Source organism: Rhinatrema bivittatum, chromosome 12 (genome assembly GCF_901001135.1).
Source record: "Rhinatrema bivittatum chromosome 12, aRhiBiv1.1, whole genome shotgun sequence".
NCBI classification, from domain to species: domain Eukaryota; kingdom Metazoa; phylum Chordata; class Amphibia; order Gymnophiona; family Rhinatrematidae; genus Rhinatrema; species Rhinatrema bivittatum.
This window is the reverse complement of record NC_042626.1, coordinates 37,758,581-37,774,079: the sequence shown is the minus strand read 5'-3', so window position 1 is coordinate 37,774,079 and position 15,499 is coordinate 37,758,581. Positions and strand designations below refer to the sequence as shown.

The window sequence follows — 15,499 nt, the reverse complement described above, 5'->3', positions numbered from 1 at the left end:
CTCAGTATGACGCTTGTATGAAGTTTAGATGATAGTGCAGCACCAGCTCTGATTTTAATTTCATAATGATTAGGCTGGGGGGTCTAAGTAAGTAGGAAATTTAAATTATTCCAATTTAATAATTTTTGAATAAATATTTTAATATATTTTTAGAGTCTTCGCAAGTTGTGATGCCTCTTATTGGACCCACATAAGAATAGCTCAAAGATATAGCATCTGAGCTCTGCAAACCATGGATCCCTGCTTCAGATGTTGCTAGGATATGCACTTTGGAACAAAAGGAACTCCTAATGATTTTTTTTTTCTGATTTAAAAGTCCAATTAGTTATCTAGCATGAAGCTGGTTATTCTCCAATAAGGTGCTTGAAATGTTTGTTAATTCTTTTTGAGAAAAAAAAAAAACATGGCACAACAAGGTTATTTTTGTTTTTATAATCAAAACTTTTGGATATAACAACTCTATTGGAAAAGAGGGATCATTTGTCCTGCCTTTTTTCCTCCCTGCCTGGTTTCTCTCTTTTCAATGATTCCTCAGCAGGCGTATGTGTGTTTGTACGTGTGTGTATATACATATATCTGTCTTTTGAGCTTATTGCACACCTGTCAATCGCTGGATTAGAACCAATGAACGCACAGCGTGGGAGGGCTGTTCCTGTCTGTTTTTTTTTTTTTTTTTACAATGTGTGTTTCACTGCTAGAGCCAGGAGTGCTGATAATTCCTGAGAAGTCCCACTTCCTCCGGCTCTTTCTGTGTCCTTCAGCGAAGAGATCTCCCCATTTCGCCTCCCCAGCCCCCCACTGGATTTAAATCTTCTCTGAGGATCCGAAGACCTGTGAACCCCATTGGAGATTAAAACAAGCAAACACAAGAAATAATTACAATAACCCCCAGTCACAGCCAGAACATGATAATGATCCGGGCAAGAATGCACGATTGCATTTCATGTGCGATCCTTCTCGCTGGGATAGCCGCTCTGCTTCTCCTGCAAGGTAGGGACCCGAGTTTCTTCGCATTGGTTGCGGGTTAATAATTGGATGTGTGGGAAAGGGGCAGTGTTCTCACCTTACTGTGAAGTCTTTAGCTCATTGTTTGTTTGGGTTTTTTTTTTTTTTTGCTGTTAGCAGGAGAGATGCTGTTTGCATATGATAGGATACTTAGGTATCTGTGAGCAATGGCATGGACTTCAGTGTAACTATGTATGGGTATTATTATACACACACACACACACTCTGTGTATTCCTGAAAGAATTTTTGCCCTCTTTCTTAAAATATTCTCACATTGCAAGCAGTTGTATAGAGATGTGCATAGCACCCATATGTATACAAATATTTGTGTGTTCATTGGTGATATTGACAAATGAGTGTAGCACTGTTGTGGATAATAGTGTAATGATTTTGCCTCTGATTAGCTTGTAAATTCAAATAATGATTGTATGTAGGAACAATATACACTGTGTGTGTTTGTACTCTATGTGTATACGTATGTATACACTTACATTGTATTTATGCAGTTTTGCAAGAATTCGTGCTGCACTATTTTTATCTTAATCTTTTTATGTATATGTTTCCATGATTCTTTTTCTAGTGTTTCTGTGTTACAGTGATTTTGATTTGCAATAGAAACCAGTGCGACAATGTGAACGGAAGAACTTTATTTGTATCTGAGGGAGAGTGAAGGGAGAGAATGAGCGAAGAAGGAAGAAAGGAGAGAGAGAGCGGGCTGAGAAGGAGATTGGAGAGTAAGGGGAGAAAAGGGGGAAGTGTGCAGGGAGGGGGAAGTGAAAGACAGGGAGAGGAGAGAGTGGAGAAGAAAAGGAGGGGAGGCATGGGAGGTGAAATCTGAGGGAAGAGATAGTAAGGCGAGAAGGAAGGGAGAGTGGCAGTCAGGGAAGGAGGGGAAGTGGAAGATGGGGAGAGGCGTGGGAGATGGAAAGTGAAGGAAAAAAGAGATCGTAAAAGGGGAGGGGGAGTCAGGGAAGAAGTCCATGGGTTTGCTAAGACTGGACTTCATTTGCAAGATCATGCCATAAAATAGATCCTATAAAATAATCCTTTCTGTCTAATGGTGCAGGTCACTTGAGTTGATGAAGTCCTCATGCAGGGTTTTTGGGTCAGCGCTGGTGTCGTTGGAAGACAAAATACAAGGTGTAAAGTAGTGTGGTTACTGCATTAGTCCACCTGAATACAAGTAAATACAGATTAGTACATGAAAAAAAACCATATATAAGGTGATAATGCTTTTCTTGGACTAATACTATATTTCTTGACTAGCTTTCAGGAGCTAATACTCCCTGGCAGGTTGTGAGGATTAAAGAAAATTAGGAGCTGTCCATCAAACTGCTCTGAACAGCATCCAAAAACAAAGATGGCTAAAGTGCGTAAACAAACAAGACGACTAAAGTTATTTTTCTATAAGGCATTTGTTAGTAAAACATGTGGGACATGCTGGTGGGGCAGACTTAGTTTTGGAGCCCTCCTGTGCCTCCTTGTACGTGGTTTTTTTTTTTTTTTTTTGCATAGCCAAGCTACCTTAGAACCATGAGCTGGTGACATTAGGATCTGGTCCATTAGAAGAGCCCCGAAAGGGAACTCTGCCCCCTGCAGGTCATACAGGGCTGAGCTGCTAAGAATGCCCCTGCTTCCCCGGTGCTCAGGAGCATTAGCCTACTCTGAGCTCTGATGCTGGTTCTATTTTGCCACAAGATTCGGCATGAAGGAGGACCTTTGCAGAACTGATCTAGGAAACTAGCATTTCATGCCCATGCTTTATCCTCGGCAAAACCAACCTGCTCAGAGCAGCCTGCTTGGGTTTAGTCCATTTCACAGCCATCTGTGTTCCACATGGTGCTCACCTCCACAGTGTCCCTTGATGCCGCCCTGCAGTATAACACCCCGAGGCACAGGTGTCATGTGCCATGGTGGTGCTTGCGTTGAGCAGTGTCATGGGTTAAAAGTGGGTAGATTGGCTTACTTTAAAAATTAGAAACAAATTGCGAATGATATTAAATGTGGATTAGTGGTAAATTTGGGGGTCCTGTGCTTTGGCATCATGTTGGTGCTATTCTCACACCTTCCCCCCACCGGCAGGTGAGAAAGTGCTGAAGATCCTGCACCTAGGAGCTCAAAAGATATAAACTAGACCCTGATAATGACCTTTTGAGTCCTCTGCCCAGCTTTCCGCATAACCTCTGCTTTGCTTTATGCATTGTATGGTATCTTTTAGTTGGAGATAGCTGCTAACTAGGCAAAGTTATCTCATGACAGTTTATAAATACTTCTCTTTTGCAATGTTACAAATAATTTAAGGTAGAGTGTGTGGGTGAGCTCATATTCTGCCTGACAGTAAGTGCTGATTTGCGCAAAGGATCATCTCTGTAGCAACTCGGCTCAACTCCACGAATAGGAAGGGATCCAGAAGATGCAGGATTCACCAGCTCTGTCACAACAGAACTGTGATTCGGTAACTCCTGTCCCTGTAAGAGCTGCTGCCATCTCTGGGATGTCTTGCGTAGGAAGAGCAGACACTGGGGAGTAGGAGAAGGGGGGGGGGGGGAGAAGATGCAGAAATCTGGAACTAAACTTGAATCTGCAGAGCTGGGATGGAGCAGTACCTTTTGAAGTGACCACTGGAGTTTAGGTGTTGTGTGTGTGTGTTGGGGGGGGGGGGGGGGTGGAGGAGGCGAGGGAGGGAGGGGGGTTTGTTAACTAGTGAGGAGCAGAGCCCAGAACAATTCAGCGATTGTGGTATGTCTGCAGACATCCAGCCAGTGTGGAAAGATTTACACTTCTCTCTTGGCCTCGGGGGCTACGTTTCTGACAGCGTGACTGTTGTTGGCTCTTGCACCCAGGCCACTGCTAAATAGTTGTTTTGGGGGTCAAGGAGAGAGGTATCTTGAAAGAGATGCGGTGCAGCTCAGTGGACGGGCACTGATGGGCTCCCATGGATCTACTTTGCAGTCAGCGTTTCGGGTTGATTAATAAACCATTGGCAACCAATGGTGGATTGAAGTGGGTGGCAGGAAATGAACTATCAAGCACTCTCTTCTTCCTTGCACCCAAGCAGCTGTCCATTCAGTAAATCACTAAGAAGCACAGCAGGGCCTCAGAGATCTATGGGGGTCTGGGAGTTCTCTGGGATTTCCCTCTCTTTCTTCCGTTAGCCCCATTTCCTGGCACCTCAACCTCCCCCTTCCTCCTCATCACACCACCACTTTTGTCTTTCTCACTTTAAGACATTTAATCCCCATCAGTTCAACGGTTTTCTAACCCCTCTCTCCCTTTCTCTAATTCACGCGCAGGCCGATGCAATAAACTGTGTGGAAAAACGTCCAATCTGGACGCAGAATCACCTCGCTCGATGCAATAGGCAAATGAGCCGCCGCACTAAAAAAGATGCTCTAGGGATAAATTGTGCGACCCTAGCATGTCTATGGCATGGGGCACCCAAGAGAGGTGGCTGTGTGCCGGTTAGGACAACGGATGCTCAATTAATGGACGTCCATTTCCCTAACCTGATCGCCAGCAAGATTTGTTTTTCATGCTGTTTCCTATGGTTCCCCCTACTTAGTATGGGGACGATACTAAGTAGGAGGAACCACAGAAAAGCAGTATTTTGGGGCTTTTGGGGGGGCATTTTTCAGACAGCTCAGAGCACATATAGACTTAATGCCAGCCCTAGGGCTGGCGTTGTTTTCAGTGTTAAAACATGCATGTCGGGTGCACTGATTTTTTTGCATCAGGGGTAATAATTAATCGCCTCATCTACAAGTATTTACATGGGATGAGCGCTATTAGCTACGTGCTGGTTTGGTCGCACATTTTGGACGTGCTAATCCCCTTATTGCATCCAAAACACACATTCAAGCACTTGTCAACCTGTGCGCAAGGCTCAGCATCGGCCTGATTCTTGCCACAATATTCTTGGCTTTCTCATCTCATCACTAAAACCATCACTCCTGCTTAGCTGTTGGCCTTTTTTCCTTTCTCACATTTTAATTGTTTATTCCCTACTGACCAGGAAGGATTAAACTTGATTTATTACCATTTCCTTATCAGTAAATTTTTCTTTCTAGTCACATGTTCAAAAACCTAAAAAAATAAATGATAATTAAATATTCTCTGATAATCCTGCTTCTCCCAGGGGCGTGATTGCTTAGCATTATTTCCTTTATATAGTATCGCCTGTGCAACGTCACCCCTGGGACTTATTTATAAAGGGTCTGATTTTCAAAAGCATGTACTTGCTTAAAACTGGATTTTACGTGTGTAAATGCTCTTTACTCGAATAAGTGGGCATTTGAAAATTGCTACAATGTAAGCCATTGAATTGTCAACAGGATTTACCTGTGTAAGTGCACTTTAAGCATGTAAATGACTTTGGAAAACTGCAGATAGTATGTTACACACAAACATAACTCCTTGGAAAATTCACCTGCTGGTGTATTTAGCTGATGCCTTTTCATCGTAGCTCAAGGCAAGTTACATTCAGGTACAGTTGGCATTTTCCATGTCCCCCCAGATGGCTCACAATCTTGTACATGAAGCAATAGAGAGTGAAGTGACTTACCTAAGATCACAAGGAGCATCAGTAGGAATTTGAACCCTGGCTTGCCTGGGTCTTAGCCCCGTGCTCTAGCCACTAGCTATGCCGACACTCCTTACTGGCTGTCACACCCACACTGTGTTACAACTGGAAGAATAACCATACCAACAGTGCTATAGAAATGACTGAGTAGTAACATCCCCTTTGAGGGGAGGGTGGGGGCAGGTTGTCTTGACCCTCAGGGACATGAACAGAAGCAGTTTGGCTGTTGACTGGGCCGTGTGTTCTTGTCTAGCCCACAGAGATTGAGCTCAAACAGAGCAATACATGAAATGAACCTGGATCCAGGTGTGGGGTGGCCTGGCTTCCCGCAAACCAGGGCTTCCCAGACTGGGGGTCGGGACCCCAAATGGGATTGCAAGTACCTCAGATGGCAGCAGCGATAGAGGTGAGAGGTGTAAGGGGATCAACTGGGGGGTGGTGGGGGGGGGGGGAATGTGGAGAGGGGGTTGGAGGAGAAGATGCAATGCTGAGAGAGGAGATGGGGATGGTATGACAGAGGATCAGTTGGGGGTTATAAGAAAGTCTTGGGCTGGGAGAGAGGGGGTCGGCTGAGTGGATGTAAAAAGAGCTGGATGGCTGGGATGGAAAGAGGATCTGCTGGAGGGGAGGGGGTTCTCTGGGAGGGTTGGAGGTTGAGAGAGAGGGTCAGCTGGAGATTGATTGTTAGAGGGGGGACCGCACCCCTGTTAATTTGTTTCGTCATCCTCTGGGGTCGTGTGAGCATTTTTAAATGCTGAAATGGGTCACCTTGGGTAAACGTTTGGGAAGCCCTCCAATAGCCAAATGGGTCCTGAGAAAGTAGGAATCTTGGTTGTGATGTAGCACTTGAACCCCCAAACTAAATCTTGCCAGAAAGAGCAAACCTGTTCATAGCAGGACAACTGCTCCCAGGCATTTGCTCTTTTTTCTTGTGGGTACAAGAATGGGCAATTCCCCCCCCCCCCCCACATGGTGCAACGAGATGTCCTTGAATATACTGTCTCCCCATAGCCAGAGGAGCACCGTGGGAACAGCGGGATGGCGCAGCTCAGACTGCCCCCTCTACAAACAGGACCAACATATTTGTTCCTCTGTAGCATGATACTTGACTGTAACAAATAGCCATTATTACAAGCAATTCATCCCAAGACCCATCTAAAGTGGTAAATTGGTGCCTTTTCAGTCTTATCAGTACAGTGTCTGATCCTTTGCTAAATCAGTGCCTTTGTAGGGTTGAGTAGCATATAAGTCTGGTAAATCAGTAATTTTTTTGTTCCTTGGGGGCACTATATGCCCTTTTTACACAACTTCTCTGTAATGACATCGGTGCAGTATGTACAGCTTTGGTAAATCTGCACGTTTTCCTTATCATCAGTGCAATTTTGCTTATTGCATTTTTATTTCTGATTCCAAGGCTTTCCTACAGCTTTCCTAATTATTATTTCAATGGCAAATCAATGTAGAACGGCTTACATTGCCCCAACTAATGGGATGTCTCTCTTGTAGCTATTTGTTGCAGTGCACTCTTAACACTTTTTTCTGACAAACATATTTCTGCATCCCTTCACAAGGTAGACTGCTACAATTTCCCAAACATTCATCATTTAAAGATAAACACAACCCTTGGGATGAATCTGAAGTCAGTGCAGTGTACAAGATAAACTTTTGTGAAGTTTCCAACCCAGGCATAGGCATCGGAATAGGCTGGCTACCTGGGCTCCAGCCCTGGCCCAACCAACGCCTCCTGCCACCAGGGATCTAAGGTCTCTTTCGGCTGGTCTCTAGAACAGCTGGCACAATGCAACTTTCTGTACTCTCTCCCGCTGATCTATTGAGTGTGAGGATACAGGCACCTATGCGGCGCAGACTCCCAGAGAGCCATGTGATATCTGTTCTGGCGATGGCCTGCAACAGACTGAAGAGCAGTGAAGCTAGCCAGCAAGGTTTGAGGGCACTGGTTTACTGGGAAGTGTTGGTGGAGGCAGGCTTGCTGGGGAGGTGGCAGCAGACAGGCTGGCTGGCTTGCTGCAGGGAGTGGAGGAAGGCAGATTGTCTGGCCTGATGGGAGGCTGGCTTGCAGGCTGGGGGTGGAGGAACCTACTAGCTGGTAGAGAGGGGAATGGCTGGTTGAGGACAGACTAGCTCAGGGGGTGGGCAAACATTTTGCTGCGGGAGTTGCATTACAGGTTATCGAGTGCAACAAGGGCTGGAGGGTGGGTGAGGCAGGGGGCGGCAGGGCACAGTGTGGTAGGGAGGGTGTGGAGGGTCCTCGAGACAGCAATGAAATCTCTATCCCTTGCAGGCATTTCAGTATCCAGCAGGCACGTCTACCAAAACTTTTGCTAGGAACATACAATATAGATGTCTGTGTGTCCGATGCAATATAATTTTGAGTGACAGAAATGCACATTTCTCCTTTTAGTATGCCATTAGAATATTGCATTGGGTGCACAGGGGAAGAGGATGTGCACACATTAGGAAAACGGGTCCTCAATATGTCAATGACTTTTAAACAGGTGTGCAGGCACACATGTGCATGCATTTTCCGGCTCGCGCTCATGGACACAGCTATTACATAACATATGCATGCATGTTTTAAAATAGTCTGAGTGTATACGCATGTGCATGCAATTCCCGCCTCCACCGCGTAAGTGGTGGGATTTTAAAAGGGGCAAGCATCCATTCCATTGCCAGTTCCACCAGTTCATTCCTAGTTTGCCCAGTTAAAGGATAGGAGTACTCAAACCCCCCCCCCCCTAGTTTAATAGTCTTCCTTTTCCCCCATTAGCCCCGGCCCTTAAAACCCCACTGTAGATTTTATACCTTACATGCCATCCATAGTAGTAGTAAAGTTACGCAGCAGGACCTGTGCGTGCTCTGCTGCATATAGTCAGATAATTTTATCTGGCTAGCTCAGAATTTATCTGGCTAACTTTAGGACTGCTCTCCAGCACAAACAGTCTTAGCAGGATACGTTATCTGGGTAACTCTGAATATTGGTGATAAAACATCTGGCTACCTTAACTCTGTACTGGAATGCCTGCAAGTTTTTCCGATAAGTTTTATCTGGCTAACTACTTAGCTGGATAACTTGGAGGCGGTCAGTGTGTCTGGGAATTTTAAAAGCTTGCGGTTTGCCTGGCTAAGTCTCAGGCTTAGCCGGACAAACCATTTCAATATAGCCCTCACCGTTTCCAGTATATGAGCTATTTTACCTTCCTTTGTAAAGTGCGACACACCTGGACAATAAACGGGCTCTTCCATATTCACAAGGAAGTTGCTGATAAATATTAGTGACTGTTATGATGTTTTTCAGCTTCTCTTCCTATACTACTGCTGCATGCATTGTGATTTTTGTAATTTAATCCTTTTATGACTATTACTGTGTGTTCATTTTGCTTGTAAGTCCCAACTCTGCCCCCTTCCCCACCCCCTGGAACACTTGTCACCGATATACATGTGTATTACATGTGTGTGAAACTGGGTTACATGTGCACCGTGCTCTGGGCAGTTTTAGAACAACCATTTATACGCAAATGGCTTTGAAAAATCAAGCCCTAGGAGGATAATGTTCAAAGAGACTTCTGCGGGTAAAACAGGACGGTTAATGCAAAGTGGCCTTTTACAAAATCGCTTGCTTGATACGTGGGTAAGTCACGTTCACGTGTACGTTTGCCTGGCAGAGCCATTCCCGGGGGCAGAGTTGGGGAGCAGTTTGGACTAAATTTTCAGGAAAAGTTTGTGCAGACCTTAGCAGGTGAAACGGGTGCAGGTAGATTTGGTGGCATCCTTTCCAAAGTGAACTCCGATAACTGGTATAATGTATGCACAACATATCTGCTGACTTTTTTAGGTGTGACATTACAAAATGGCCCCCTGTGTGTAAAAGTAAAGGTAAGCTAAGGGGTGGCAGTGGAGGTTGGTTGGTTCCCCTCCCCCTCCCCAAAACAGAAAGGCATTCTGCTGCCTCTAACTTGTGAACCACTGATGGGAAATCTCTTATGAGCTCTGGTGCCCATTATCCTGGCCGCGGCCATCAGTGGGGCTTCACGAATTTTGAGTTGGCAGCTCTGTTTCTTGAGACCGATAGACGTGAGTACCCCTACTATAAATTCCCCATCACTGATAGAGATGATAGTGTCTCTTGCCATGCCTTATTACCTGGCTCCTATAGATATTTTATTAAAGTAAATTTTGATCTGCTTAGAGATTATGATATGCAGAATACACGTTTTTTTAAATAAATAGCACGGGGTGCTCCATTTATTGAAGCATGCAATAATATGCTCTGCAAAATAAGTGTAAGGTATACATACATATATTGTGCAGAGTGTGCTGTAAAGCTACAGATGTCTCTGGGAGATTTCTTCTTCTTCTATACATCAAGTATGCACAGATCAGATGCTCATGGTCAAACCTATAAGCCACTGGAAGGCTTCAATAGAAACATGATGGCAGAAAAAGACTGCATGGTCCATCCAGTCTGTGCATCTGTCCAATTAATTTAGCATTATAATTTTCATCACTTCTTCCTTAGAAATCTCCTGTATTTATCCTATCTTTCTTAAATTCAGATACTGAATTCCACATATTCCACATATCCATATCTGTAAAGAAATATGTCCTAATAATATCACAATTTATAGAGTAGTCCACCTGTGAGTGGGCGTAGACTACAGTTTGGAATGCTATGCACTGTCTGATATGGTCACAATCACACCATGGCAGTGAGGAGCAGTCTGTGAGTTGCTCTGTGGGTTCCCTCTGGATTGCCTGTGTGCCTCTGCTGGTTGCCTGTGGGAACGAGCAGCCTTTTAGTTGTCTGATGTACTGTGTTTTTCCATTTTGGATTTTGCTGAATAATAGAGGGTTTGAGTAAATGATGTTGTATTGAAAATGTATAAGTATTACCCTTAGGCTGTTCTGATTTAAAATAGAACAGTATAAGAACAAAAACAAAGCAAATTACTGTATATTTATCTTAATGTCAAAGCTGCATTTCCTAATATTATTTTTCTTTTCTTCCATTGTGCTTAGCTTTAGGTATAGTTATGTAGCTTTTTGGCTAATACTTAGACCAAGGGTACTCATCTCCAGTCCTCAAGTGCTGCAAACAGCTTTGGTTTTCCAAATATCCACAAAGAATACGCATGAGATATATTTGCCTACAATCAAGGCAGTGCATGCAAATATATCTCATCTATTTATTTATTTATTTATTTATTTGTTTTTGTATACCGACATTCACTCAGGGTATCACATCGGTTTACATGATGTATTGTTAATTAGGCATTAATAATCTCATGCATATTCATTTTGGATATCCTGAAAACCAGAGCTGTGTGTAGAACTCAAGGACCAAAGTTGCCTGTCCCTGACTTAGTAACTCTATATTTTGACTGCTGCAGCTCATATGAGAATACGCATAGCTCAGTGGTGCTTAAATGGTCCTGGGGATGCCTGAGGCTGGTCTGAGTTTCAGATTGCCCCTAATGAATATGGATGAACTCGGTGTATGCAAATATATACAGTATCTCATGCATATTCATTAGGGACAGCCTAAGCCAAAATTGGCTATTGTTGGGGGGGGGGGGGGGGGGAAGGGGGAGGCCTGAGGGGCCGGTTTGGACACCACTGGCATAGCCAAGTTTGTCAGCAGGTCTCAATTGGTCTCACTTGGTCCTTCAAGCCCCTGTAACAGGTCTAGTTCTCAGGACATCTACAATGAATATGCATACATCTAGTCTCAGCACTGGGTACATTTACATATCTGCTTAACCTAAAAGTGTGATTATTCCTTTTGTGGAGGGGGGAGGGCAGGGGAGGTAATAAAGTACATTCCGATTTTATCCCTAAGTGGGCTGTTTGAAAATAAAGTGGCTGAAACTGCCCTTGCTTAGTGCGGCTAAAAGTCCATGCATTGCTCTATAATGTGCATAATCTTAGCGGCTGTCAGAGAAGGAACTCCCAAGGATAGGCAAATAACACCTGCTGATTACCCCCACAAATCGCAGGTGCAAATGTCTATGGTTACTTTGTCCCCAGGACAAATTTCACTGAACTGTCCTAGAATTTGTAGTTCCTTTCTCCTCCAGCTCACAGCAAACTGCTGCATTGGTTTCCAGACCCCTTCTGGTGACAATTGTCAGGAACTTCTCCTTCTTCTGCTCCCTTTGGGCCAGTTCTTCCCAGTCCAGAGAGCTTTGGCTCTCTAACCTCTATACGCATCTCTCCTTTCTGTGACTTATTACATAGTAACAGTAGCAACGGCAGATAAAGACCAAATGCATCCAGTCTGCCCAGCAATTTGCTTAATGTATTAACTGCCACTCTGTTCAGGTTATCCCCATGTGTTCCATTAAGGGTAGTAACAGCCTTTCCATGCAGGTTACACACATACATTCCATTAAGGGTGATAACTGCCGTTCCATGCAGGTTACCCCTATGCATTCCATTAAGGGTAGTAACTGCCGTTCCATGCAGGTTACCCCTATGCATTCCATTAAGGGTAGTAACTGCCGTTCCATGCAGGTTACACACATACATTCCATTAAGGGTGATAACTGCCGTTCCATGCAGGTTACCCCTATGCATTCCATTAAGGGTAGTAACTGCCGTTCCATGCAGGTTACACACATACATTCCATTAAGGGTGATAACTGCCGTTCCATGCAGGTTACACACATACATTCCATTAAGGGTGATAACTGCCGTTCCATGCAGGTTACACACATACATTCCATTAAGGGTAGTAACTGCCGTTCCATGCAGGTTACCCCTATGCATTCCATTAAGGGTAGTAACTGCCGTTCCATGCAGGTTACACACATACATTCCATTAAGGGTGATAACTGCCGTTCCATGCAGGTTACCCCTATGCATTCCATTAAGGGTAGTAACTGCCGTTCCATGCAGGTTACACACATACATTCCATTAAGGGTGATAACTGCCGTTCCATGCAGGTTACCCCTATGCATTCCATTAAGGGTAGTAACTGCCGTTCCATGCAGGTTACACACATACATTCCATTAAGGGTAGTAACTGCCGTTCCATGCAGGTTACCCCTATGCATTCCATTAAGGGTAGTAACTGCCGTTCCATGCAGGTTACACACATACATTCCATTAAGGGTAGTAACTGCCGTTCCATGCAGGTTACCCCTATGCATTCCATTAAGGGTAGTAACTGCCGTTCCATGCAGGTTACACACATACATTCCATTAAGGGTAGTAACTGCCGTTCCATGCAGGTTACACACATACATTCCATTAAGGGTAGTAACTGCCGTTCCATGCAGGTTACACACATACATTCCATTAAGGGTAGTAACTGCTGCTCTGTGCAGGTTACCCCCATTAATGCACACTCTGACATGGGTTCATAAGATATCCACTGTTTACAAAAACTCAAAGTCACAGTTAAAAGATCTCAAAATTAAAAATCCTTCTCTTGGGGGACTCCATTATTCCAGGCATTAAGTTGGGGACAAACTTGGAAGGTTACAAAAATGTCAGATGCCTACCAGGATCCTCAGCTTACAGGAATGTTAACTAGATTCTTTGCACTATTATAGAAAAATGGAATTCTGACACCAATTTCAGACTTCATTTGAAACCAGTGATTTGTCTGCAAATGACGTCAATAAAGTTCAGTGTGTTTTCCAGATTTTAGGGAATGGGCTCAAGCATCAGGCAGGGACAGTAGCATTTTCAGAGGTATTGCTAATTTGTAGTAAGGGAGATAAAAGGCTTGGGTCATATCACCAGCTTTTAAGTTTCAGCCCAAGGCAGCAGTGATATGGCTGTCTTGTGCTTCCTGGAAGGCCTTGGATTTACCTGCACAGAGCAGAAGGGATGTGCAGCAGGGATGGCCGACACCATCATGTGCTCCTACCATGTGACAGGGGCCAACCAATGCCACCGGTAGCCCCTGTGACATAGTAAGGGCAAAGGCTATCGGCGCCATTTCGAATACTGGCAGCCGACGGCCCGAGTGCAAGAGATCGCTCCAGGACCTCCGCTGGACTACCAGGGATTTTTGGCAAGTCTTGGGGGAGTCAGGAGGGTGGGGATTTTATTCGTTGCATTTATGGGGGTTCGCCATACGTTTCGGAACCTCATGAATGCAACGAATAGGGACCTATACGTTGCGGATTGTGCATTTGTTCAAAACGAATGCACATCCCTACAGAGCAGCAATAGGCAACTCTAAAGGGGTCACGGCAGGACTGGGGGGTTGGGTTCCATGTGGAAAATGGATGTACTTTGGGAAGATGAGATAAAATCACTGCTGGGCAGACTACATGGGCTTTTTTTGGTCATTATCTACCGTCATTTACTATGTTACTATGGACCAAACCATTATTCGTCATGATCTAGGGACTGTAAAACTTGCGAGAGCCTGAAGGGTCCCTACATAGGCAAATATATCTCCTGAATACTCATTGAGTATGTATTTTATTTTAATGTTATTTTACGTATGTTTTGTTAGCCACCAAGCGTTGACTATTATTGAGAGGGTTATACATTTTTAAATAAATAAAATACATCAGAAAATCAGGGATTTACCAAAAACTCCATCAGCTAGGGGGAGTAGCTCGAGCACCATGGATCTGTATGCTTGTGACAAGAAAATCTTCCTTCTGGAGTTGTACATGTTTATCTCAAGGTGAGAGAGCCCCCCCCCCCCCCCCCCCAATTTTCCATTGAATCATGCCAGGGTGAAATTAGGTACAGTCAACTACAATAGGTAATGTAGCAAAGCCTGCAAACACACGGTCTTGGACACAAACCTCTATATGCTTACACATTCCTTTTATGCACATCCCTCTACCCATAATTGCACACTTCCTGCATACCTGTATGCATACACACAATTGCATACCATTCACTAAATAAACACGCACACGATGCAAGCTCAGTGCAAGCTCAAAGCTTACTGGTTGAGGTAGGATTGAGTCAGATGGGCTTGGTTTGAAAAGTGAGATGCTTTGTTTAGAAACATGGAAAGAAGAGTGAGAAAGTTTTAGCAAACGCCAGGTGAACAGTGCAGGAAGGAGCTGCACAAAGTTTTTACCACTGGGCACATGTCTCGGCCTGCTCTTTCAGGACCGATATCCCCACACACGTCTCTGCCAATGCACCTCACTCCTGTTCTGCTATTCCAGTGCACTCCCTGCTATTCCAACGCTGAGACTCACAAACTTACTCCTGACCTACAGCACCCCCTGTTATTCCAGGATGGAGACCTCCACACATAGCTCTGCCATGTCATGTCTGTCCTACCATGCTGCACCTTCCTGCTATTCCAGTACGTAGACCGCCTCTGCGCCACAGAGGTCTGCCATTACACCTCAATCCTGCCCTGCAGCACCCCCTGCTTTTCTAGGGCAGACCGTCAAAAAAAGTTCTCCCAATCCACCTAAATCCTGCCCTTCACCTGTCATCCCAGTTCTACTGACTCATACATGTCAAGTCAAGTCAACTTTATTTATATAACCTCCTTTCCTATGTTCACAGTGATGGACAAAACTTTCAGACATCAAAAATAAACTCAAACAAAAATTACAATATATAAAAAGAACACCAAATAAAAAAAACCATAAAAACACATAGCCATAAACAAAAAACTAGTCCATTGCCTGTTATTCTAGTCCTGGACTTTGCTGAAAAGTTAGTCATATTCTGAGATGAGTCAGGCTTGTGGACAGTAAAAGGTTTAGATTGAGATCATCATGATGATGGTTTTTATTACTTTTAATGTTTTCTAACTTCTATGTTTAACATGCACTGGCTCTGTCTGCCACCAAGAACTGAGAATATGGAATCACCGTAATAAAGTTTCATTCAATAAATAAATAAATAAGGAAAAATCATTTCACTGGGAATGAAATCTGCATTGATTGGCAGGATC

General features: G+C 44.2%; 1 protein-coding gene across 2 annotated transcripts in view; it reads left to right on the top strand.

Moving 5' to 3' along the window:
- The first annotated feature begins 733 nt into the window (after positions 1–733).
- LOC115074156 (neurotrimin-like) overlaps positions 734–15,499 on the top strand; it is a 1,324,894-nt gene continuing 1,310,128 nt past the window's right edge. Inside the window, exon 1 of one of the 2 annotated variants that reach the window (XM_029573369.1) lies at positions 734–990. In XM_029573369.1, coding sequence (XP_029429229.1) covers positions 906–990 — 85 coding nt within the window. In that variant the 5' untranslated portion in view covers positions 734–905. The remainder of the gene's footprint in view (positions 991–15,499) is intronic. The other variant, XM_029573367.1, reaches the window with a different exon arrangement.